Source organism: Python bivittatus, unplaced genomic scaffold (assembly GCF_059951505.1).
Source record: "Python bivittatus isolate LINGU-HERP-01145 unplaced genomic scaffold, Pbiv_v1 ctg000020_np1212, whole genome shotgun sequence".
Lineage (NCBI taxonomy): Eukaryota > Metazoa > Chordata > Lepidosauria > Squamata > Pythonidae > Python > Python bivittatus.
The window spans coordinates 47,308,296-47,333,262 of record NW_028277030.1 but is presented as its reverse complement, the minus strand read 5'-3'; the positions used below and the strand labels follow the sequence as shown (position 1 = coordinate 47,333,262).

Genomic DNA, 24,967 nt, shown 5'->3' with positions numbered 1-24,967 from the left:
TTGGGATTACTCCCTGCAGGGATGATTTGAAAGTCTAACAAATATTTTCCCATTATCCCCTTTGCACCAATAATATTATGGTCCCATAAAACGTAGATTAAATCCTTGTTCTCCTAATAGCAGCCTTTGCCAACTTTCTCCTCCCTTGGTCTAGTTCTTCTGGAGTATTTTCTGACTTCATGTGGAGCTTATAAAAATTCAGCAGGAAGCTAGGAATGTAACTTCCAGTTCTAGTTTTTGCTAAGAACTAGAGAAGGAGAGAAATTATTACAGCTATAATAAATGAATAGCTGGTAAGCCACAACAACATTCATGGAACTTTGCATTGGCTTTCATTAGAAAAATGCTAGTTTGGCTTATATTTTTAATATTCTTCCATGATATTTTGAGTATAAAATATAGTAATGGCTCTTGTGGTTGCTAGTTGAGGAAGGAGTTTAATCTGTTTGGATCATTACCTACTAAAAGAAGTAGAAATCTCATTATCCATATCTCCATCTGTGGTAGTAAGATAGTCAAAGTGATAGTCTCTCAGCATATGATAATCATCTGGGGACTGATGAGTTGAGTTTACTCCTCATTTTCCACTATGTCAGTGATTCCGACTGAGTTCATGATTTCAGTAACAATCAATCAGCCTTATTTGTTTGTTTCCTCTGTCTACTGTTTCCCCATTGCTTTTTGTAGCCTCTTCTTTGATGAAGAGATTTGAAGATCTTTTATATTACCTTTGTTTTGGCATGTGGAAGTGGAATAGGGATAATTTATTACCTCAATCACAGAACGTTTCCAAGGGTTCCCCAGTAAAATATTAATATAGGCTGGTCAGGCTGAACCTCTAACATATACTAGTCTGTCTGGCAGAGAATGCTTAGCCCTTCATGATGCATTTTTCACTTCAGCCAAGTCCTAGGAAAAACAGAAAGGAAGGTGCTTTGGATCTTCTTATTAAAAAACTTGAAATACAGCCCTTTACAAACTTTGTGCCAGTCCAGAAACATAAAAGGTAGATGTGTAACCATGCAGTTTTGTAGGTGAGGAAACTTTTAATAAGAAATTCCCTTATTAAGTCAATTGTCAAATCTTAATTTAAAAAAAGGGATACAGAGAAGGCAATAACCACACAGAATTCCAGATAAAATTAATATGGTTAGCTTAACTGAACTATTTATTTATTACCTGGGTGGATAAGATAATTTGTTCAGAATTCATTGTAGAGGGAATTATTGGAGAGAAATGATGTGGTATCTTTCTTGGTTATTAGGCAAGCCTTTCTTGCTATTGCTACTGCTTCTACTTTTTGAGCAACATCAGTTTTATAGAATGTGGAGAATAATTGAAAGACAGCCTCTTTGTGGAAATTGGGAGTTGGTTCCTTCAGTCAAGCAAAATGCTTAATCTCTGACGACATGGATCTACTAGTTCATCAAAAATTATCTCGTGGCTGAGCCCACTTTCCAAATTACTTTGGTTAAACGATAAATGTGCTGATTAGTTTTCATCAATTATGCCATTGTATAAAGCCATTTATATGGAGGAAGCTTTTTTTTTTAGGAAACAAAAGTGAATTTCATCTACTCAGACCTCTCAGCCAACTTATCAGATGCTTTAGGGAGCAGTGGGCTAAAATAGGGTTGTTTTTTTCATCTGAGAGCTTTGCTTTAAATATGTATTTTTGAATTTTTCTTATTCATACAATCTTGAGGGGACCACTTTTTTTTTTTTTTTTATCACTGAAAGCTTTTGAGAACCACCACATAAGCTGGGCATTAGCAATACAGTGCCTGTGGGTGTGATGACATCTATGATACTCCTCATTTGGTGTCTGTAAAACTTCAACATTAAATAAAAATGATTTATTATATTTTAGTAGCTAAAATTTCACTGATTGTGAAAACTTGTGGGATTTTGGTATTCCCAAATACCAAATCTTGCATAATTTGTGGCAGGAGCACCAAACACTCATATTTCAGGCAAGAATGCTAATAACATACATGATTTGGTAAGCTGATGAGATTTTTCCTATTTAAAATTTATTTCATCGTATCGCCATTTTCAGTACATTACAGATGACCAGTAGTGCCCCAAACCATTGGACTGCATAATTACCTTTGATTCATGGTTAATGCTGGAAGTGAGAGGGTAATGATTCCTCTGTTTCTCACAGCCTTTGCATTTCCAAATATCCTTTAGTTTACTGAGGATCTGATTTATTTGGCTGAATTCCAGGTTTATAGATAACAATATTCCAATGTTTGCAGTAGCTACCAAAATTCAAAGTGTGACATTTTGAATTTTGAATTTAAATGTTAAATGAGTCTTTTCATAAAATGTCTAAATTCTTCTTGGGATACCCATGAACAAAATTCCTGGTTTAACTTCACTTCAGACTTTCAGGCCTTTTGAAAATATTGCTAGTTGTTTTTTAGGCAACTATTTCTTAGTTAAGGATAAGCACATTTAGTTGCATGCGAAAGTTGTTTGGATGGGCTCAAAGTTGCAGAAATATTTTTTTTTATGTAGGAGTTGTGCCAGTGTTTGGTCAGTTAGGGATTCATTGAAGCATACATTTTGACAAAGGGTGCCTAAAATTTTGCATTCAACTGTAGGGCATTTTGTGTTTGCCATTCTTCTTCTTTTAAATAATGAATACATAAATATGGTTGCAAGCTACCCTTGGAGATGGATGGGAGAAAAACTGAATTAAGTCAGTGAAATATATTCTGTTCTTGAATATTTATTGAAGAAAGGGGACCCCAAAATGTAACTCAAATATATTGCTAAGATTTTTTCCACATTGCACACTATATGTTCCTGTTTAGTTCTTTTCCATCCCATTAAATAAACTGAAATAAATCTTAGCATTGTGTGCATTTGTAGCTTGAACATCCTTTCATTCTGTGTGTTAAACTGAGCATACTTAGAATACCTATTCTTAGACAGTTGCATTACAGTAGGAAACAGAATCACATTCTCCAGTCTTAAAGAATGTTAAGACCGTTTGCCAGTTGGAATTTCTGAATTCTGTCAACTGCAAGTGGCATGCGGCAAAATCTTTAGTGGTCGCTCCAGAATTAGGAAGAGGGTGCTTGTGTTTGTAATCTCCAGTGGAGTCTCTTAAACTGGACTACATGGGATGCTTAAACTGAACATTCTAGGAGGCTGAATTTGATCTTGCGGCTTCTGTACAAAGTTGAAAAGGTAGCATTATTGGGTGGATAAGTAAGGTCTCTGCTAAGTTCTTGATTCTTTCCCAGGTTTGAAATTGGGTTTGAAAAACATACAGCAAAAGAGCAAGGCAGATATACAGTTTGGTTGATGCAGCTTCTCTTTAAGCCTCATCAAGACAGGTATGGGACATGTGAAACAATCATAAGTGGTGTGTATAGAGTGGCTTCTGTATTTTCTTCTGTCTTTTTTTATATCTGCAGAAGAAGATAAACTATATAATCAGGGTAGGCCCTTAACAATAAAAGTTACTACTTTTCTGTAATACATACTGTCAGAATTTCCAATGTAGGTCACTACTGGGTATTTCAAATACAGTACCACATTTTGATGTATTACTTGAATAAACCATATTTAATCTTAGCCTTTAGCACAAGAAGCCTTTTGTTGTGAAATATAACTTTGTATTATTATAAGTGTAAAAAATGTGATAAGGCAAAATAAATGAGTCTGGGCCAACAGTGGAAGTGAATATCCATAACAGAATTTCCTCTCAGTTCATACTTGTCATATATTAGAAAAGAGAATCAAATGTTTTCTAGGTGTTGGGCGGTTCTGTCTGCCCAACCCCTAGAAAACAACTGGCTCAACTTTTCAGTGATTCAGTTTTTGAAGGGAGGGAGAGAAATCTTTTATGGTTCAGCTTTTGAAGGGAGGAAGATAAGCCTGCCACATTAATATTATTAGCCCAAATGAATTTGCACATTTTCAGAGGGACCTAAAACAAAACATCAATTCTCTCTTTTTCTACTCTGGTGAGTTTTAGTCCTTAATTTAGATATAAAGGTACAAACACCTACTTCTATAACTATGCCATTGGATACCAGTATGCCAGTTACACTGGACAAGATACCAGACCATTCTGGGAGCTGTGGAGGTTGAGGAAGACTACCCTATTGGGTAATTGTTAGTTATATATTTAAATAAATGGTCTATATTTATAAGAGCAGTGCAGAAATTCTTTGAGCTATACAAGTGCCGATCAATCTGAATAGTAAAAAATGTTTTATTTTGATAACATAATTGGAAAATACTGTGTTGTCTGAAATGTTTTACACTTTTTTTTACATTTTTACATTTTTAATCTTTTGCTGTTTAGCCACATCTCATCAACAGCAAGTACATTTATAATGAATAATTTAGATACTGAATGTACACATGGAAAACAGTAGGTTCAGTACTATATATACAAATACTGATAACCTTATAGTGCCAGTATTATGGATTTCACCTCATAGCAATCAGAGGAGATTTGTGATATGTTCTATTTTGTCTTCAATGGGATTTTCACAAATTAATATCCTTACGATTGCAGATAAATGTGTGTGTTATTTTCTTACTTTATTCACAGAACTTTATATGGGAGTCTAATCACTGTGCAAGATGGAAGTCCCACATGCTTGCTGTCTATTGTATTAATACAAGCATATAGAATTATTCCCAGTCTCACGAACCAGTAATCCATAAATTCAGTTTTGTTATTTAATCCACAACAATAACCATCACTTTTAGAGAGGGAAAGCAGAATAATGTCAGTACACATTCATAGGAGAGAAAATTCTCTCTTCCAGATATATTCCTATGTTTTGTCTTCCAAGAAGCCAAGTGGTGTTACTGTCTGGCTTCTGGGTTGTTCCTAGTATGTTCCACTGTAGACATCATAACTACCACAACAGACTTGTGGGATTTTTTTTTTCTTGTTTCTAAAATATTATGAAAATACTGAAAAAGCAAAACTTCAACAAATGATTTTATATGGCCAATGGTCTTAAAATCATGATTGCCTTATGATAAACAACACTAGATGGGGAGGGATTTGTGGTAATATACGTAATTATTTCCCCTCTGGGTTTTTGTAGTGTTATGTAAAGCAGAGGTGTTAAGTTTTATTCTCAGATTAAGAGAGGCTTGTCATTTTCCATCCCATATCTGCTATTCTTATACCAGGGGTTTACCCTTTGATCTGAATATTGTGTTGACAACTCAGTGCTGTGACCTAACTGGACAGCCAGCTTGGTGGCTTATTCTGTGACATCCTGACAACACTGTTGTTCCATCCTCTGCACTTAATTTAAAAGTCTTGTTGGGCAGTTGATAATGCTTCAAGGCAAATTAAATGGCTGCTTTTATGAGTTGTAAATGTACTGCAAAACCAGCGACTTTTAACACAAGATAAGGTTCTGTCCTCTTGAAGAAGATACAGGTCTTTGCTTTGGTTTACTAACACTGGACAAGCAAAGTTTATAAAATGGCACCAGATCAGAATTGATGAATCTGTCATTCATTTTAAAATGATGTACTTGAGATGAGGGTCATTGTTTTAAGATACTCCATCACATGCACAGACGTAGACACAAATAAAACCAGAGCCTTCTCTCTGATGGTTTTTGTCTCAAAATATTATGATGGAGTTGCACCTATTTCTTATTACTCAGTTAACTGAGTCTTTGATAATGAATTTAACTTTTTAAGAAAAGAACAAATGAACGTAATGCTAAATAAGCCATAGATAGGAGGAGTAGCCAAATGATTGGGCAATATGCAGCAAATGCTTGTTTGATCCTAATAAGAGAGGATTTGGGGCGGGGGTGGGGGCTTGCATATTGTGTCTTGCAAATTGGTGTAGAATCTTTTAATTTTTTAAAAATAAAGTTTTCAGATTTTCTGACTTCCATAGCACTGACAGTAACTCTGAACAAGACTTAATCTGAAAATATATAAGGATATAATATAAAAATATATAAAGATATTTTAAAATTTATATTTAAAAATATCTTTCAGCCTTTTTGTCATACAGTATGTGATGGAATCTAATGTACATTCAGGCTATTAACAGGTTTGTTGCTGAACTCAGCAAACTGATTTTAAATATTGTGTGAAAAAAACCCTAAAAGAAAAAAAAATTAACTGTTTAAAGCAGATTTGACATGCTTGAGAGCTACATCTCTCTTTCTAGTAGCAATAATCACAAAGTAAATCTCTTGTGCAAACTCTGTTCATAAAGGAACGGTTCTTTCTGTGATGCTACCTTCATCACATTTCCTCCCATATGTCCTATGGATATTTATTTGACTCAGTAGAAAAGAAAAAAGTAGTTTATCTTTTTAGAAACAGAAAAGATCATATTTGAAAGAAAAGGATGAAATAAGTCAAGTTGTGAAATTGTTTATTTTCACATACAAAAAAGTAATAATATGAGAGTAAAGAATGTGTAGTCCAACCAATAATATATAGATTTCAGGGCTGTTGTGGAGCTGGCCAAAACAAACGAATACTTGACATATAAATTCAAGTAATATGTGGAAATTGTTTTTATCTCTGAGTCCAGGTTTCTAATTTGGCTGCTTGTGGTGTGAACTTTTATAGTGTAGTTTGAATTAAATATGCTTTCTTCAAAATGAATCAAATCTTTCTGCAGTCATGGAAACTTTGTGAAATAGTTTTAACACCTGCAATTTTCATATTCTTGTGATATTTCCCATTTCTTCCTGGATGTTTTTGAAATACTGGAGAAACTATGAATTCAACAGATAGGACCATTACTTTGACTTTCTTAATATTGTTACATTAGAATGGACATTTATCAGTTCTTTTGCCACAGCAACATTGAACCAAAAACCTAGGCATTTGAAAGACCCCTAGTGATTGGTGTAGTCAATGGATAAGGTGTTGGACTAAGTGGGGAGAACCAGGTTCATAATCCACCCTCAGCCATTGAAGTTCACTGAGCAGCTTGGACCACTTACTCTCTCAGCCCATCCTACCTCACAGAGTTGCTAAATAGAAAGAGTGAGCCTTGAGCTCTGGTACAAAAAAAGGAAAATAAATATAGTGGTACCTCGGGTCACGAACTTAATTCGTTCCACGACTCTGGTCGCGACCCGAATCAAATTTTCCCATAAGGTTCAATGTGAATACGGTTAATCCGTTCTGACCCCTACGAATTTGGTTGCCAACCGATTTTGGTTGCGACCCGAATCAAATTTTCCCATACGGTTCAATGTAAATATGGTTAATCCGTTCTGAACCGTATGTATTTTTTTTTTAACTATAAAAATATGACATAAAGTACAGTACAGTACAGTATGAAGAGAGAGAACACTAACCTTGCTTGAGGCGTGGAGGACAGGAAGGCAGGTGGGGAGGCGGTTATTGCTTGGAGGGAGAGTCCCCCTCCCTACAGGAAGCCACGACCACGTGAGTCAGCAGGGAAAATGGCCGCAGATCCTGTTTGTCACCCGATGCGGACTTTGCGAACGGAAGCAAAATTTTGCGAATGGTGCTGTTCGTGACCCGAATTGGTCGTGAACAGAAGCATTCGTGACCCGAGGTACCACTGTAAGCAATTTCAGTCATTTTAATTTTTCTTATTTTGTGTGTGTGTACGTGCAAACAAAATCATGCAATATCATCTGATGGTGCCCGGTACCTGAAAAGGTTGCTCACCCTGCAATAGCCTAATGGCACTTGTCATCCAGGAAGGCTTGATGACTTTCAGAAGATTTGCTCCACAGAAAACTGGATGTGAAACTGGGCTCTAGGGAGGACTTTCAGTTTCTTGCTATTGTATCAGCTTCCTTGCTGTACGGTGATATCCTTATTTCAGCTGCTAGATTCCATTGAAGGTATATCACTGTGCTTCTGTTCCGAAGAAAGTGGAATAGATCTAGATAGAAATAATTTTTAAATAATGTGTATTTAAACATTGCAGTGAGATGAGCGGTGACAAATTTGAAATATAAATACATAAATTAAAAAAAAAAAGGCTTTCAGTTTTAATTCTTTTTTGTCCAATAACTTGTAGGCAATGTTCTAAACAGAGCTTCACTCCATTGTAGCATCCATACAATATATCTGTTATAATAATTCTGATTCATAAAGCATAACTGTTTTATGTTCTAGTCACAATAGACTGGTGTTTTATGTTATTTCAGTTTATCACTTTAACATGTATTCTAGAGAGAGTTTTTCTGTGGTGTACAGCAGAATTGTCTGCTTTACAACCAAAACGATAATATAACTTTTAAGCTAGGTTATGTGTTCACATTTAGACTTAAAGCCTTATATGTAAAATATAAGGGGTGGGAGGGGGGTTAGCATATATTTTAGAAGTATATTATGTTCATATAGTGAGGAAAATATATAGAGGCACTGCTGTACAGTGATTTTTCAAGCAAATTTGCTAATGATTTAAAATACCTATTCACTAAAATAGCCATTTTGTTTGTTTGTTTTTCTATACAGGGCCTGGCTTTTACTTTGGAAGAGAGACAGCAGCTTAATATTCATGGATTACTACCTCCCTGTTTTTTCAGTCAAGAAATTCAAGTTTTAATTGAACTGAAAAACTTTGAAAGACAAGCAACCGACTTGGATAGGTGAAGTCCTCAAAGGGCATGCTTATCTATGTCCTTATCCATTCATATACTGTGCGGAGAATTTTTATAGACACCTGAGTTCAAATAGTTACATATTTTTCATGCTAAATAGCTCTCCCTTTCTTTCATTCACAGCCCAGAACTCAAAGTCTATCATCTTAATTTCTAGTTCTCTTCCAGGAACATGTATACAAATATATTGCGCCATGCCTGCTTCCCTGCTTTCACCTCTCATGCCCACTGTAACATTTCATTATCTTTGCTTCACCCTTCACTCCCTTCCCACTTGTCTATCCCAGATTTCCTGCTTTTCTTTTCCTTTTCATTTAAATGGATACTTGTTGCATCCTTTTTTTACTAAAACACAGTAGGTCCAATTCTTTTTTTGAAGCCACAAGGTACGTTTCATCCTCCATCTGCTATTTCTATGTCTTGATAAACTCTGTAGCTCCGTGTGGACCTAAGGCATTAACTGAGGTGGCTGTATTATTATTCGCATCCACTCTTTACCTAATATTTGTTCTTTTTTTAGCCTTGTGTTTTTATAGTTTTTAAAGTTTTTAAATAATAATAATAATAATAATCTGTATATTTTAATGGTTTGTTAGCTTTGTTGTACGCTGCCCAGAGTCACTTGTTTGTGAAATGGGCGGCCATATAAATTTGAGGAATAAATAAATAAAGGTCAAATAAAGGCAGATTTTTAGAAGATACAGCTGTCAGGTTCAGCCCAAGAATCACACCAGACAGTCCAGAAATCAGCTCAGCTTCTTTATTAGCTTGCACCTAATAGACAGAATCTTTTTTTTTTTTTAATGTTTTTTTTTATTTTTACAACAAACACAAAACAAACATGAACAAACAAAAACATAAAAAGGCATAAAAAAGTATCTTCCATTTTATACCGTGTGTCAACCAGTTAAACTCGTTGGTGCCCCTTTCATAATCTTAAATTCTCATATCATCTATTCAAAATATACTTGTATACTTATCAATTAACAATCATTAATCATTCATAGCTAATCTATAAAATCATATATTACAAAAAATTTTAACTTTCAATAGGATTAGTAATACATTTCCATCTATCTATTATATGTGTATATATATAATAATTAATATCAAATTTCTATTATAAAATTTCTTAATCTATTACATTACTATATTTTCTCATCTAATCATTAATAAAAGCAAATCCCGTGTCATATAAAATTACTTATCTTCTTACTCTAGTTTCAAATCTCAGTTTAACTCATCTCTGCACATTCCATAATTTTCAATAACTTCCTCCTGCATAAGTACTTTTTAATTTTTCCAATTCTTAAGAGTTACAGTTCTAACCAATATCAGTTACAATATCAATTACAGTTCTAACCAAGTTACAGTTCTAACCAGATTCTTCACTACATATTATACAATTTTTAACTATATATCTCAGATTTATACTTTATTCCAGTGCTTGCATAATTTTGAGTTCACCCTTTTCATTCAATATCCCAAGATATCTAACTGTTCATCCCTTTTTCTATATTATTGGATAAGAGAAAGCAATAATAAATGTCCTTTTGAACATTCTGCTTTTGGAAGCTTCTGTCAGTTCCATCATTGTTGTATTCCCCTGATTTTTTCTTTAAACATCTCCAGTAGTTTCTTTCAATATTGTTTTACTTCTTCTTTTTGTGCATTCTCTTAGTACAATTTTCCATTATGATCTTGTATAATCTTTTTCTCACCCTCAGTGCCAAGAACAAATCTGTCTCTTCATTTATCAGTTGATTAACCCTTTTAATTCTCAGTTTATAGGCCTCACAATAATTCTGTTTAATGTTTCTGATTTCTTGTACTATTTCTTCCTTTTCCAATGATCCCGGTTTATATTTAATTAAGTCCATTTTAGCTTTAATATCTTTTTTTCTTTTTTTCTTTTTTTTTTGAGAATTTCTGCAGCTCTTCTTCCAATTCTTTATAGTCATCCTCAATAGTTTAAAGATCTTTTTCTGCATTGTGTTTCTCGTATAGTCTATTATCTTGATAAACCTTCATTGAGTCAAAGGATTCTTTATCTTTGTTCTTGCCAAAAATAAGAGAAAAAAAAAAGAAGCAAAAGGAGAGAAAAAAAAGAAAAGTAAAAAAAAAAGGAAAAGGAAAAGAAGGGAAAGGCTAAGCCTCTTTAAAAAAAAAAAATCCATCTGGGGGGGGAATAGAGAGCAAAGCAGAGCTTCTAGCAGAAAAAAGAGCTACTGCCACTAATCAAGGCTCTTGTGACTAGCTCAAACTTTCCATCTTAATATTTTCATAATCGCTTTCAACTCCACTTTCTTGTTTATAGTTACGGATGGCACCTGTATAAACATGCACATCCCACTATCTTTTTAGAAAGCACAGAGTCCTTGAGCGTGCATCACAATAAAAAAGAAAGCACTAAATCGAGCCTCTAGATGGCAGTGCAACTTTCTTTCATTTACTTTCTCTTAACTCCACTTTCCCCATTTCAAAGTCAAAAAAATATAAATTTCTTATAACAATAAAGAAATCTTAGTAAAAAAAAAAAAGGCTTAAAATAAAGAGTTATTGAATATTAAAAAGATAAAACCAATACAGTTAAAAATAAATTTTTTTAAAAGAAAAACATCTTATCAATTCCACTAAAAAGGGAAAGTTGAAAAGAAAAATTTTCTCCCCCTTCTTTTTTTTAATAGGGTTCAATCTCGCCGCTTAATCCACTTTTCTTCACTTTTAAAAATCTCTTTAAGTTACTTAAGGTGTTCTCTAAGAATAGTTGAATAGTAAAAGTCCATCTCACCCAGTTGACACCCCTCTCTTCCATCTTCCTTTGGAGCTGTCCCGGCTTTCGCAGCCATTTTTGGCTGCCTCTCCTCCGCCGGCTTCAAGAGCTTCTCCTGGGATCGATCTGGGACTTGCGGCGTCCCTGAGATCCGCGGGACGCGCCCTTTGCGTTCGCCATCTCTACGGGACGGCTTAGGTCCATCGGGACCGTCCGGGGGAGGAGATATCAGCTGCGATCCTGGGAGCCCAGGATCGCCCGCCGTATCGCCGCGACGCCAGCTCCGCCCTCCTCTGAATCTTGTCAGACTAACTCTAATCCTCCAACGATATCAACTATAACCATCATGCCCTTAGGGAGGGGCCAGTCTCTATCTCTTGGCTTTCCCACAGTGCATCTGGGGGCTGAGGAGGTGCTTCCCTTGGAATGTCTCTCCCCCCTCCCTGTAACCTTGAAGCTCCATCCCAGAATCCTTCCTGCTCGTGCCTTCCATCACAACAGCTTCTCCTTGAAATGCTTTTGGCTGTCCATTCTGAAAATTAAATTTCAAAGAATTAGAGGAGATTTTGTGGGCAAGGGGGAAGATGTATCCACAAGCACAAGTGTTACCTACTTCCGGAACAGATGCATCAATCTATAACTAGTTCCAATTAATTTTGCATATTTTTAGTTCTTAGTTCATTCCATACAATTTCTGCATTACAAAATAACCTAGAATGTTATTTTCATACATAATCTTCACAAAGTCATTTCTACCTGCATCTTTTGAACTGATAGCTTCAAGGAGTCATGGCCTCAAAACTGAAATAATAAATCACAGAAGTTGTAGAAATCTTAAAGTATAACTATGGTCAAATCTACCTGTTATTCTGAAAGAGCAAGTAAGTTTGATTCACATAAAGGTGGGAACTCAATATTTCCCTTGTCTCTGAATGTAATACAGGTAGCACTCAGCTTATGATGACAATTGGGACTGGAATTTCCTTTGATAAGTGATGCGGTTGTAAGGCGTGACCACATCACTTTGCAACAGCAATACCTGCAGTCCCAGTTGCCATCATTAACTGAATTCCATGGTCGTTAAGCAAGGCAACTTCCTGGTGGCTTTCCACAACCAAAGTCAGTGGGGAAGCCAGCAGGAAGTTGCAAGTCCCAGGCCTGGAGGCAGGTAAGTGGCTGCTGCTGGGTGAGGGAGGGAGCGAGGGGGTGTGCGGGAATGCGGGGGAGGGTCGGGGTGGCTGCGCAAGAAGCACAGTACAGTGCAGGGAGACTGCACAAGAGTATGCACGCAGGTTGGGGAAGGAGTGCGAGAGGCAGGGTACAATGCAGGGAGGGGTGCGAGGGGGTGCACGAGAGGCACCAGGTGGGTCAGGGAGGGTGCATGAGGGTGTGAGGGGTGCATAAGCGGCACCGTGTGGGTTGGGGAGGGTGCACAAGAGACGCAGGTCAGGGAGGGTGTGAGGGGGTGCGTGAGAGGTGCTTTGTGGGTCAGGGACGGTGCACAGGGAGGGGCAGTGAGGGTTGGGGAGGGTGCACAGGGGGCTGGGTGTGAGTGGCTGGCATGGCGTGAGTGCAGAGGGGCTGGGGAGGGTGTATGGGTGGGGGAAACTTACCCCAACAACTTGCAACCTTCCCTACTGGCTTCCCTTTCTGGCGAAACTGGCAGGGAAGGTTGCAAATGGTGATCACGTGATCACGGGGCGCTTAGCAACCAGTCGTAAGTGTGAACAGCTTGCCAAGCACTTAGATCACAATCACATAACTGCATGGGTGCTGGGATGGCCAGAACTCCGAAGACTGGTTGTAACCACCGTTTGATCAGTGCTGTTGTAACTTGGAACGGTCGCTGACCAAATGGTCATAGATTGAGGATTACTTGTATGTAGGCATGTGGTGTATTATAATGATGCTAGGTATTTGTAAAAGGCTTTGATTTTTCTTGTCTGTCTTAGAAAATAAAATACCTGTCCATCAGGTTTAGTACGTAAGATCAGAATTAGTTCCAAGGGCAAAGAATGGTTCATATAAAATTGAATCTGAACATATAGATCAGCCAAAAAAAGCAAACAAAAATTCCCAAGCTACAGGTCAATTTCACATGCATATTTTTGGTCCAGGAGTCAAGCATGACAGTCAAGAGAAAGAATTATTAGTGAATGGGAATCTGAACAAACTTCATGACATTTGAACATTTGAAACATTGCCTACTTTTTCCACCCTATAGAGAAATATTAGCATTAGCTGCAATATTCTTTGCAACTGTAATGCAGATTAAGTGTCATATAAAATGCAGAAAAAGAATTAATGCAATAATATTTAATAATACATAAACTAGGGATGTAAAAGTTTGTGTTTAAAATTATCTAATGTGAAAGGCCTCCCAGAGAGTATAATGATGACATTATAATAAGTAGCAAACCTACCTAAAATCAGAGTTTCAAACTTCCTTCAGTCAAGTTTGAAAGCTCTTAAGTGGCGCCTCTGAAAGAGCAGCTGGTTTCCCCTGAACAATCAAGCTCATTAATGTTTCCCTTTTTTTTTTTTTACTTTTTACCTCCAAAAGCAGGAGTGTTGCAAGGGCAGGCACGAAGGAGCTGGAATTTCTTTGTTTTATTACATTCCACTCCAAGCTCTGGAAACAACTATAATTAATAATAGTTATTATTAGCATAAGTAACCACACGTGTTTTTTTCCCTTTCAAATATGTTTCCTCTCATCAATAGAGAAATTGTGGATTTGAAAGAAATTAAGGAAGGACAAGCAACTTTATTACTACTAATAAAAGCTAGTTAGCTGACTCAACCATGTAAAGTAACTAAAATAGATTGGCATGTCCAGAATTTCACTTCTATTTCTGTTTTTGCTCTTTCTGTTGGTTGCATGCATTGCTCTGAGATCACTCTCTGCTTTCATAAACTTCCACTCCCACATCAGGAATATGGTTACATGAACCTTGTGAGATGATTTTTAAGTGAGGATAGGAATCCTGCCTTTCACAATTTTTACTCATTCTTTTCACTCTTGGGTTTTTTAAAAAATGCTGACCGTTGGTTAAAGAAAGATCAGTTATCAAGGGCAAAGCACAACCCTGTGTAGTTTGGCCTTGAGACAGAATATATGTGGGTGTCTTAAAGGTGGACCATATGCCACTGCCTTTCTGGAAGCAGAACGTAGTGCCCCAGGGTTCTCTTATAGCAGGGTTCCTCAACCGTGGCAACTTTAAGGCGGGTGGACTTCAACTCCCAGAATTCTCCAGCCAGCCTTGCTGGCTGGGGAATTCTGAAAGTTGAAGTCCACCCGTCTTAAAGTTGCCAAGGTTGAGGAACCCTGTCTTATAGGATTTACAGCTGTTCTTCACAGACTTTTCTCTCTTGGTAGTTCTGCAAAACCAAGAACAAAAGGAACCATGGGGATCCTGTGACTGATGTGAAAAGCCTAGGCCCCTTTAGCTTAAATGCCAAGACACACCAGCTTGTTTGGATAGAGTGCTATATACCCATGTAGCGACTTATCCCCAAAATATTTTGTAGGCTTGATAAACTCTGTATTTTTCAAAAATCACAAATTTCATAATTTCCCTAATTATGCTATGTGTTTTTAAAAAGCAGGCTTTGTTTACTGTAAAGGTGAGGACAGTTAAGAAATGGAATAACATCTCAAACTCATGCATTTTATACAAGTGGCTTTCTACTAGTAGAAAGATCTTTTAGCAGACCTTTCCTCATACTTTGCTCAAAAGATAATTTTTACAGAACTTACCAACAAAGATTACTCCAAAGAAATGAACAGAAGAATAAAATATAATTAGAGTTTTAAACAGAAGCAGCTGGTTTTAGAGAAAGAAGACATAAAAAGATATTGGGCAATTGTTCAGAAAAAGACTATGTTTCAGACTTCTGGCTGCCATGCATGCTTGCACAGTTTGGCATACTTTAGATTAGGCTGTGCATAATATGTTTTCCACCTGTCACTTTCCTATGGAAATGAAATATGTGTCTTAAAAAAAAGATTCAACCATCAAATTGTGTATTATTCAAAACCAGGGATTATAAATTCAGTTACTTTAGAGTGATAACCCTCCTGAAATTCAAGAGGGTCTAAGAGAGCTGAAACAGGGAGAAAAAAAATAATTAGATACCTGACACACAGCTCTAAAAAACCCAGATGATTGAGTTTTGTTATTTTTCTCTTTAGCAGATAAATTACTCACTGCCATTATATAGATTCGTAAAGGTTAGGGTTAACCTATAACTATTCTGGGTTGTGATTAGTTTACGACCTTCTGCACAATTAGGACTGGAGTCTAAAGGCACATGAAGAAGCAGATTTCTTTAATCTGCGGAGTCCTTGGAGTTCTGTGAACTGGTTGCAGTCGGTTTGTTACCCAGCTAGGTAATGAAATGTCTACAAGAAAACAACCAAGCTCAGAGAACTCCAAGGACTCCACAGTTCAACCCCGAGCGACATATATTCTTTTCTTTAATCTGCTTGATGTGTGATTGGGAGACTAGCCGGGGAGTACATATGTGGAACTGAGTTTTATTGAAGAAATACAAGTTAGAAACATAACAAATGTGAGTTCTGATTGCAGCATCTAATTTTCAGTTAAGAAATTGCTTTCAGAATTGAATGTCTTGGGAAACAGCTCTTCATAAAGCTTGACAAATGGTGGTGGGAAACTCTTCATCTGTAATACTGAAGCAATTTTATACTAGAGGGATCTTAACTTTTCAGTGTATTTTAAGAGCAGTGTATTTCTTGGGTTAGAAGAATTATAGAGCAAGAAACCAAAGAATACAGTAGAAATGTACTTGTTGCAAGGTATCCTAAAGTACAATGATATTCAGTGGGGCAAAAAAGTATTTAGTCAGCCACCAATTGTGCAAGTTCTCCCACTTAAAAAGATGAGAGAGGCCTGTAATTTTCATCATAGGTATACCTCGACTATGAGAGACAAAATGGGGGAAAAAATCCAGAAAATCACATTGTCTGATTTGTAAAGAATTTATTTGCAAATCATGGTGGAAAATAAGTATTTGGTCAATATCAAAAGTTCATCTCGATACTTTGTTATATATCCTTTGTTGGCAATGACAGAGGTCAAACGTTTTCTGTAAGTCTTCACAAGGTTTTCACACACTGTTGCTGGTATTTTGGCCCATTCCTCCATGCAGATCTCCTCTAGAGCAGTGATGTTTTGGGGCTGTCGCTGGGCAACACGGACTTTCAACTCCCTCCAAAGGTTTTCCATGGGGTTGAGATCTGGAGACTGGCTGGGCCACTCCAGGACCTTGAAATGCTTCTTACGAAGCCACTCCTTCGTTGCCCGGGCAGTGTGTTTGGGATCATTGTCATGCTGAAAGACTCAGCCACGTTTCATCTTCAGTGCCCTTGCTGATGGAAGGAGGTGTTCACTCAAAATCTCACGATACATGGCCCCATTCATTCTTTCCTTTTCCAGTCATCCTGGTCCCTTTGCAGAAAAACAGCCCCAAAGCATGATGTTTCCACCCCCATGCTTCACAGTAGGTATGGTGTTCTTTGGATGCAACTCAGCATTCTCTCTCCTCCAAACACGACGAGTTGAGTTTAGACCAAAACGTTCTACTTTGGTTTCATCTGACCATATGACATTCTCCCAATCCTCTTCTGGATCATCCAAATGCTCTCTAGCAAACTTCAGACGGGCCCGGACATGTACTGGCTTAAGCAGGGGGACATGTCTGGCACTGCAGGATTTGAGTCCCTGGCGGTGTAGTGTGTTACTGATGGTAGCCTTTGTTACTTTGGTCCCAGCTCTCTGCAGGTCATTCACTAGGTCCCCCCATGTGGTTCTGGGATTTTTGCTCACCATTCTTGTAATCATTTTGACCCCACAGGGTGAGATCTTGTGTGGAGCCCCAGATCGAGGGAGATTATCAGTGGTCTTGTATGTCTTCCATTTTCCAATTATTGCTCCCACAGTTGATTTCTTCACACCAAGCTGCTTGCCTATTGCAGATTCAGTCTTCCCAGCCTGGTGCAGGTCTACAATTTTGTTTCTGGTGTCCTTCGACAGCTCTTTGGTCTTGGCCATAGTGGAGTTTGGAGTGTGACTGTTTGAGGTTGTGGACAGGTATCTTTTATACTGATAACAAGGTCAAACAGGTGCCATTACTACAGGTAACGAGTGGAGGACAGAGGAGCCTCTTAAAGAAGTAGTTACAGGTCTGTGAGAGCCAGACAACTTGTTTGTTTGTAGGTGACCAAATACTTATTTTCCACCATGATTTGCAAATAAATTCTTTAAAAATCAGACAATGTGATTTTCTGGATTTTTTTTTCTCATTTTGTCTCTCATAGTTGAGGTATACCTATGATGAAAATTACAGGCCTCTCCCATCTTTTTAAGTGGGAGAACTTGCACAATTGGTGGCTGACTAAATACTTTTTTGCCCCACTGTACATGCCTATTCGAAAGTAAACCTTCAGTGGGAATGACTCTAAAATAAAGTCAGCTAGTGCAGTGGGATTTCCCTCCCCCCCCCATATTTTCCCTAATTATGCTCTGAAGGGTCCCTCACTGTTGCAGGTGCTTCCAAGGAGGGAATCTGTTCTATTGAGTGATGTTATTCTGTGGGCATATGGCTCACAGACACCCAAGGTATATTGCAAGGATGCACAATATTCTTCAAACATAGAAAACCAAACCAAAAACAATTCACACAGCTCTTCCTCTGGCAAGACTCTGATTAAAAAAAAAAAATAACATTACTATCTGGAATGACGTGGGAGGGAGGAAATACTAGGCGGACCTAGGAGGAAGAGCACCAGCTTCATGTGCTACTACTCTGGTTTCCCTGTCACCCAGAGCTAAAACGTTATTCCACTAGGATTCCAATGTGCTGTAGACCCCTTTTATATTTTCTTTCTTCCATAAACTTTGAAACTCTTAGCCGCTGGAATTGTATCATTGGTTTCTCCCAACTTCTATCCTTGCTGTTGGGGCTGAAAGGCATAGCTCAACAGCGGAGGAATACTCCGGCTCTCCATTTATCGAGAATCTCCCCATGCTCAATAAATCCGAAGTTCTTCAAACTTTGATAGATTCCAAATTTACAGAATATAAATTACTCCTTTTCCAAGCACCCTATTTACAAACCCATGAACATTAAACTTGCTTATCCTCTTTTGAGCAAGTGTATGCTTGTGGAAGAGTGATCCCTTTGGGCTATTTTAGCAGATTGCAACAGGGCTTCCTCCTCTGAACAGGAAAATAATGCTAACAATGCTAAGCTTCTGTAGACTGATTAAGTATTCACATCTATATACAATATATCTAGCTTTATGTAGATGTTATTTATGAAAAATAAAATGAAAAAATGATTTAAAAGCATTATTCATGATTACTGAATTCATAATAAGTTTTTGTCATATTTTATTTCAGTCAACAAATAATGAAAGTAAAAGTGAGATCATATGGGGTGTACAGGTTTTTTTTAACTATAGAAGGGGTCTTTATACTCAAACAAATTGGGAACAACTGATCTAGCCCACTCAAAATTGAACCCAGGAGTTTCTCACACTAAGCAAAACATAGACAATTTTTAGATTCTAGAATTGTGTTACAGTTTGGTGCATTGTAATATTATGTTCCATTTTCTAAATAGTATTCCTATTCTTATTCTAACTCATTCTGTCACTAAAGATGTAGAGTGAATAACAAAATAAATGATATATATGCCAAATAATTTAGCAGTTGCTACAGATTTCGTTTCACTAGCTCCACTGGTGATATAGTGAAAAGCTTTCGACCAGAAAGAAGCATTTTCCATAGATAAAAATAGCTCTAATGGGAAAACAATCCCTGTTTTATATCTTCTTTATACTTAATTCACTTCAGAGCTACATATGGAAATCTGTCTAATTTATAATTCATTTTTCACAGGTATATTTTGCTAATGGGTCTTCAGGATCGAAATGAAAAACTCTTTTATAAAGTGCTGACTTCTGACATTGAAAGATTTATGCCTATTGTTTATACTCCCACTGTGGGTCTGGCATGCCAACAATATGGTATAGCATTTCGGAGACCAAGGTATGTAAGGTTATACTTCACATTTAAGTAATTGTATATTTTTTTCTTCCTTTGCAGGTTTCTGCTTTTTTTTCCCCACCAGCATACTTGAGTGTAATCCAAAACTGGAATAATTAAGATAATTCAAACTATGTTAAGTACACTTTGCAAAAATAAATGGATACTTTATTTTTTTAAACCTTGACAATTAAAAAAGGTTTGGTTTAGGTGGCTTTACAGAGAAACCAATATTGCCTAATAATAATAAAAAAATAAAATAGGGAAAACCCTATCCTACTTAGATTTAAAATTTGAAAAAATATTAACATTGTTAATATGTAATAACATATAACCATGGATTTAATTACAAAGGGAAAGTATCTGGAGGATATTTCATAATGTATTTTTCTGTAAAATATTAAAACAGAACTTTAAAAAACCGCTTAAATGCTATTACTACCATTGGCAAGATCAGGCAGCCTCTGCAGTTCACATTTATTTTTCTTCCAGTTGTACTGATAGCCAATTTTTCTCCAGAGCTTTCTCACAGTATATTTGATTAACATTAGTGCTTATAGCAATTATCTTGGTTCTCTTTTTAAAAGGTGATAAACTTAATTATTGAACTGCTTGACCTTCGCTATTATTAAAATACTAGCAAACCAGGATTTTAGACCTTGACTTAAAGGGAATTATCTAAATTAGTAATTATCTGTAACATCAATGAATGAGTTAGACAAGGAAAAATTCTGACTATCCTTGTTGTAACATTGCAGCAATTATTGTATTTATATTACTACTAAGAAATAAATGGAATAGTCCTATAGACAGACAACCTCTTGGCAAGATATATCCTGGAATTCCCATTTTATTTCATGTATATGGATATTTGGTTCTGAGGATGCACCTAAATGATCTGGAACTCCATTATTTGACACATACCCTGCCCCCACCCCCTGCCAAGCTTTTTAAAAAGAAAAAACAAAAAACGGACAGTGATGGGAATCCTATTCTGACGGAAAGCTCTCTGAAGCTTGCTTTCAGGACAAACAGAGTTAAAGAAAGGGGAACAGCATAGTGGAAAATATATAAATTGAATGAAATAAACAAGCAAACAAATAAACAAACTTCTCCCAGTGGCTCATTAAAAAAAAAAGAGAAATCCAGGAACCTATATTTAAACTGTCTTTTAATGTGGCCCTGGCTTTTTAGGAAAAGTTAGAAATCTGAGCTAAGAATTAAGCAATGGTAGTCTTTTGGTTTAATGTTAATGATCAGAAGTCGACAGGGTGAGCCTGAGGTGCACAACCGGCTGCCCTAAGGGACTCTTTATGTAGTCCTTCGAGGCCTTTTCACCATGATTTGCTGAAAGTTTCCTACCCTTTGGCGATAGAAAGAAAACACAAGAAACCTGTAGTGAAAACCCTAATATAGGCATATCGCAATAAAAAACCCCCAAACATATGAAATTCTTCCCAAGTCCAAATGCATGTGAGGTGACCTCACCCATTTTGTAGTCTTTACTTACATCCCTTCCTACGTTATGTGCAGCCTATGGGATAGATTGTGAATGTGAATAAGATACAAAGATACTTGCCTTTTCCAGAATTTACTTTATAATCTTAATAGATAATTACTGGGTAGACCTGCTGGTCATAATAGCACATTGAATCACTGTATTACCAATATTGGATGAAGTTGCAACTGGCTAGTGTATAGCAGGTATGTACATATATATACATAGACACACAAAGAACCATCCAGGATAGACTTTAGCTGAAGTTGGCAAATTCTAAGTTAACTAAGTAGGAAGGGTGGGCATTTCAAACAGTTTTTGTAGGTGTTTATATATATATTTTTTCCTGTCTATCCTTTTTATGGACTATTATCTTTAAATCAGTCTGCCATTTTAGTAAATGTAATATGGCAATCATGCATAGGTATGTTTTTCTTTTACATTCTGTTATGGGTTTAAAGAAGAAATTAAAAGTTCAGAAGCAGCTTCTTTTTCTACAGGTATTCTGGTTTTACACAGGCATGCCTTTGACTGAAGAAAGTTAGGGTGGGCATCACACCAGTAGTTATCCATAATATTTAGTTAGATTTGTGTATCTGTAACTACGCACTGCTAAAATGTTTTAATTTTATCCCCTGTTGGCGTACAGCTGTGTATCGTATAGTAATACGTATACCTATACAGGTTTTTATATACTCTGTGATTTTTGCAAACATCACCACATTCCTAGCAGTGGCTGCTATTGCTAAACCATCCTTCTCCTTCCATCCTTCCTCACGCTTGATACCAGAAGGCAACCCCCTCATAGTGTGCTGGCCTCCACTTCACATCCTCTATTTTAGGGAAGGTGTATAAAGTTCCCGTGACCTCAGATTTCTTTTTATGGTGTTTTGGACTGTCTGTCTCTGTTTCCCATAAACTGTGAAAGTCCATTTCTTCTTTCCTTCCTAAAATAGTGTGGAACCATGCACTAAAATGTGGTGTGATTATAGATCCATGCATTTAATTAACTCTTTTCACTTTGAAAGCATTGTTCTGTGTGAATGCTTCCATTCTGTGTATTGTATGATACTTCAACAGGTCACTAGACTTGTTATAACTAACAGCCTTAAACATACAAAGTGTATGCATGCATGTTTTCCATATAGCACACAATCCATTGCCTCTTTCTTTGTGTGGTCTACTAAGTTGACTTCCCACACTATCTTGGTGGTCAGAAATACTCTGATTAAAAGAACCCCATGCAACAGTTGTCTTGTCAAAAGTACTTCAGCCCTTCATGAAGTCTGGTGGATTCTTTTTTTCATCAACGACTATATCTTTCATGGAATAATCTGGATTAATTTCAAATGCAAATATCTGTTTTCCTTCTTCTTAGATTTCTATATGATTTACGTAAAGAAAATTAAAGTCAGTTACATCAGCAAAGTGTTACTAGGTACTGTCACATAGTACATTTTATGTGCTTGAAAGCTAATAGTAATCTATCTCTGCTTTCATCTTTCAGTGGTAAAAAAAAGTTAATTTTGACAGACAAAAGCCAGTGTTTTTATTTAAATTAATATAATCTATTTGCAAATTTATATTCTTCCTTGTAGTTTAATTTTTTTAAATGCCTTTTAAAAGCATTTAGATTCCAGTTTTATGCTAGTGAATTTCTGCAGGTGGTCTGGCTTATATGAATGGAGTGAAACTGGATCTTTTTTGCAGTTAAAGGGTAAGGGTGACAGTCAGTTCAGATGTTTTTTATTTCATTTGAGCTTATTTTAGCTATTCTCTTCACATTCTTATACACAGGCCTGACATTTATGGATACTGGCTGCAGTGACTTATGTGATATAATGAAAATTGGCAACAGCCATATATCCATGAGTTTCTAGGTTGTAGGGTATGTTTGTTCATCCAGGAACACACTTAATAGCTTATTTAGTATCAAAATGAGTCTGAAATGCCTACACGTTCAACCTTCTTTTGAGAAGTTGCCATATTTCTTATGCATAAAATATGCCTTCCTGAAACTATATAACTAGAGAATTATATAGAAAGGCTTGTATATAGCTTCCTCTGAAGTTCTTTGGGAAATATTTTTATGCATTAAAAGAAAGATTAATTTGATTGTTTTGTGAATGAACATTATCTCTGAATTTTGTGAAAATTTTCCCTTTCTAATCAACTCTGCTTTATGCATAGTTGCATATAGTCTGGGGATAATCTATCATATTACTGCCTGCCTGTCTGTCTGCCTGCCTATTTATTTTTATCTATCTATCTATCTATCTATCTATCTATCTATCTATCTATCTATCTATCTATCTATCTTTTATACCCTGCCCAATTCTCCTGACTCCAGGTGGCTTATATACAAATATAAATATTATTTAAATATAATAGAACAATTATTATTTGAACAAGTATAATTAAGAGGGAACAAGGTGACAGGCACCAAAGCCCTTTGAAATGGGTGCATCCTTGCTGCTTTCCTGAACTCTACAGTTCTGGGGACTGTCTGGGCCTCAGGAGGTGGAGTATTCCAGAGTGATGGGGTTTCCTAAGAAAAGGAATGTTTCCTGCCTCCACCCTTCCGTGGAAGGAAACTTGAAGCATCGCTTTCCAGACTAGTGTAAGGCTTTAGAGTTCAAGAACAGAACATTAAATTGTAGTCAGGTACAGAGGTAACAAATGCAGTACTCATAATATACAATAGGTATAACACTGCTGAAACAGCTCCCACTCGCCAGCATTTGGGCTGTCACATTCTGCACCAGCTGAAGTTTCCAGGTATCTGCCAAGACAGCTTCAAATAGAGCATGTTGCAGTAATCCAATCTCGAGGAAATGAGTGACTCTTGCAGAAGCTGGGCAGAAGCATCCCTGGCCATGGGCTCCACTCCCAGATCAAGTAAAATCTGTGAATATAGAAGAATCTCTCCCTCCGCCCCCAAAAGTTCACACCTACTCTTTCAGGAGGAGTGCAGTTCTGCCCAGAGCCAACATAGAGTTCATAATCGAGTCAGATGGCTTTTGGACAAACTACAACTTCATAGTGCTAGGATTAAGTTTCACGTCGTTTCATCCCACCCAGTCCTTTACTGCCTCTAGACAGTAAGAACCTCCACTATATTTCCTGTCTGACTTGGGGCAGGCAATACATAACTAGATATTATCAGCATACTGATGTTACGTCACCTTGAATCAATGAATGACCTGACTTAATAGTTTCATGTAGATGTTAACATGTGGGAAAGAACCACGCCCTGCAGCATCCTATATAGAGGTTTGATCACTCATCCCCCATTATCACTAATTGGAACTATCTGCTTAGGTAACAGCAGAACAACAGCAAATACTGCCTGCCATTGTCAGTCCTTTTAGTTGATCTAGAAGTATTCATAATCAATTGTTTTGAATGCCACTGGGAGATCCAATAGGATCAGGAAGACTGCATTCCTCTTATCCAGCAAAACAATCAATGTAGCTTTAATACCATGCCTAGATCTGAAATCTGATGGAAAGAAATCTAATTAATCTGTTTAGTTAAAGTGTTGAACTAGGAACAGGGAGACCCAGGTTCTAGTTTGCCCTCAGCCACAGAAGTTTGCTGGGTGACTTTGAGCCAGTCATTCTCTCTCAGCCCAACTTACCACATTCTCCAAAAGCTTCTTCAAGAAAGGAAGGTTGGAGACCAACAGAGGTTATCTAACATGGTTAGATAAGAGATGGCCTTTTTTGGAAGAAGATGTAATACTGCTGCCCTCAAGGCAGGAGGCATGAACCCTTCCTTCAAAGAAATTATTATCACTTCTCAAATACAACCACATACATTCCAGGTAGCTGTCTGAAGGAGTCAGATGAAGCTCAGGTCCATCCCACAGGTGGCAAAGCATATGCTTCTAAGAACCCTACCTACTTTCCCAGAATCTGCAAGATCAAAAGAATCTCATATAATCCTATAAGATGTTGACCTAGTTGCTCCATTTGATCCTGCTAAAATGGGGTCTGTCAAA

General features: G+C 37.0%; 1 protein-coding gene across 2 annotated transcripts in view; it reads left to right on the top strand.

The window, feature by feature from the left end:
• ME1 (malic enzyme 1) overlaps positions 1 to 24,967 on the top strand; it is a 126,044-nt gene that overhangs the window by 11,667 nt on the left and 89,410 nt on the right. For both annotated transcript variants that reach the window (XM_088138093.1, XM_088138097.1), the window contains exons 2-3: positions 8,473 to 8,606; positions 19,320 to 19,469. In XM_088138093.1, the coding sequence (XP_087994219.1) occupies positions 8,473 to 8,606; positions 19,320 to 19,469 (284 nt within the window). The remainder of the gene's footprint in view (positions 1 to 8,472; positions 8,607 to 19,319; positions 19,470 to 24,967) is intronic.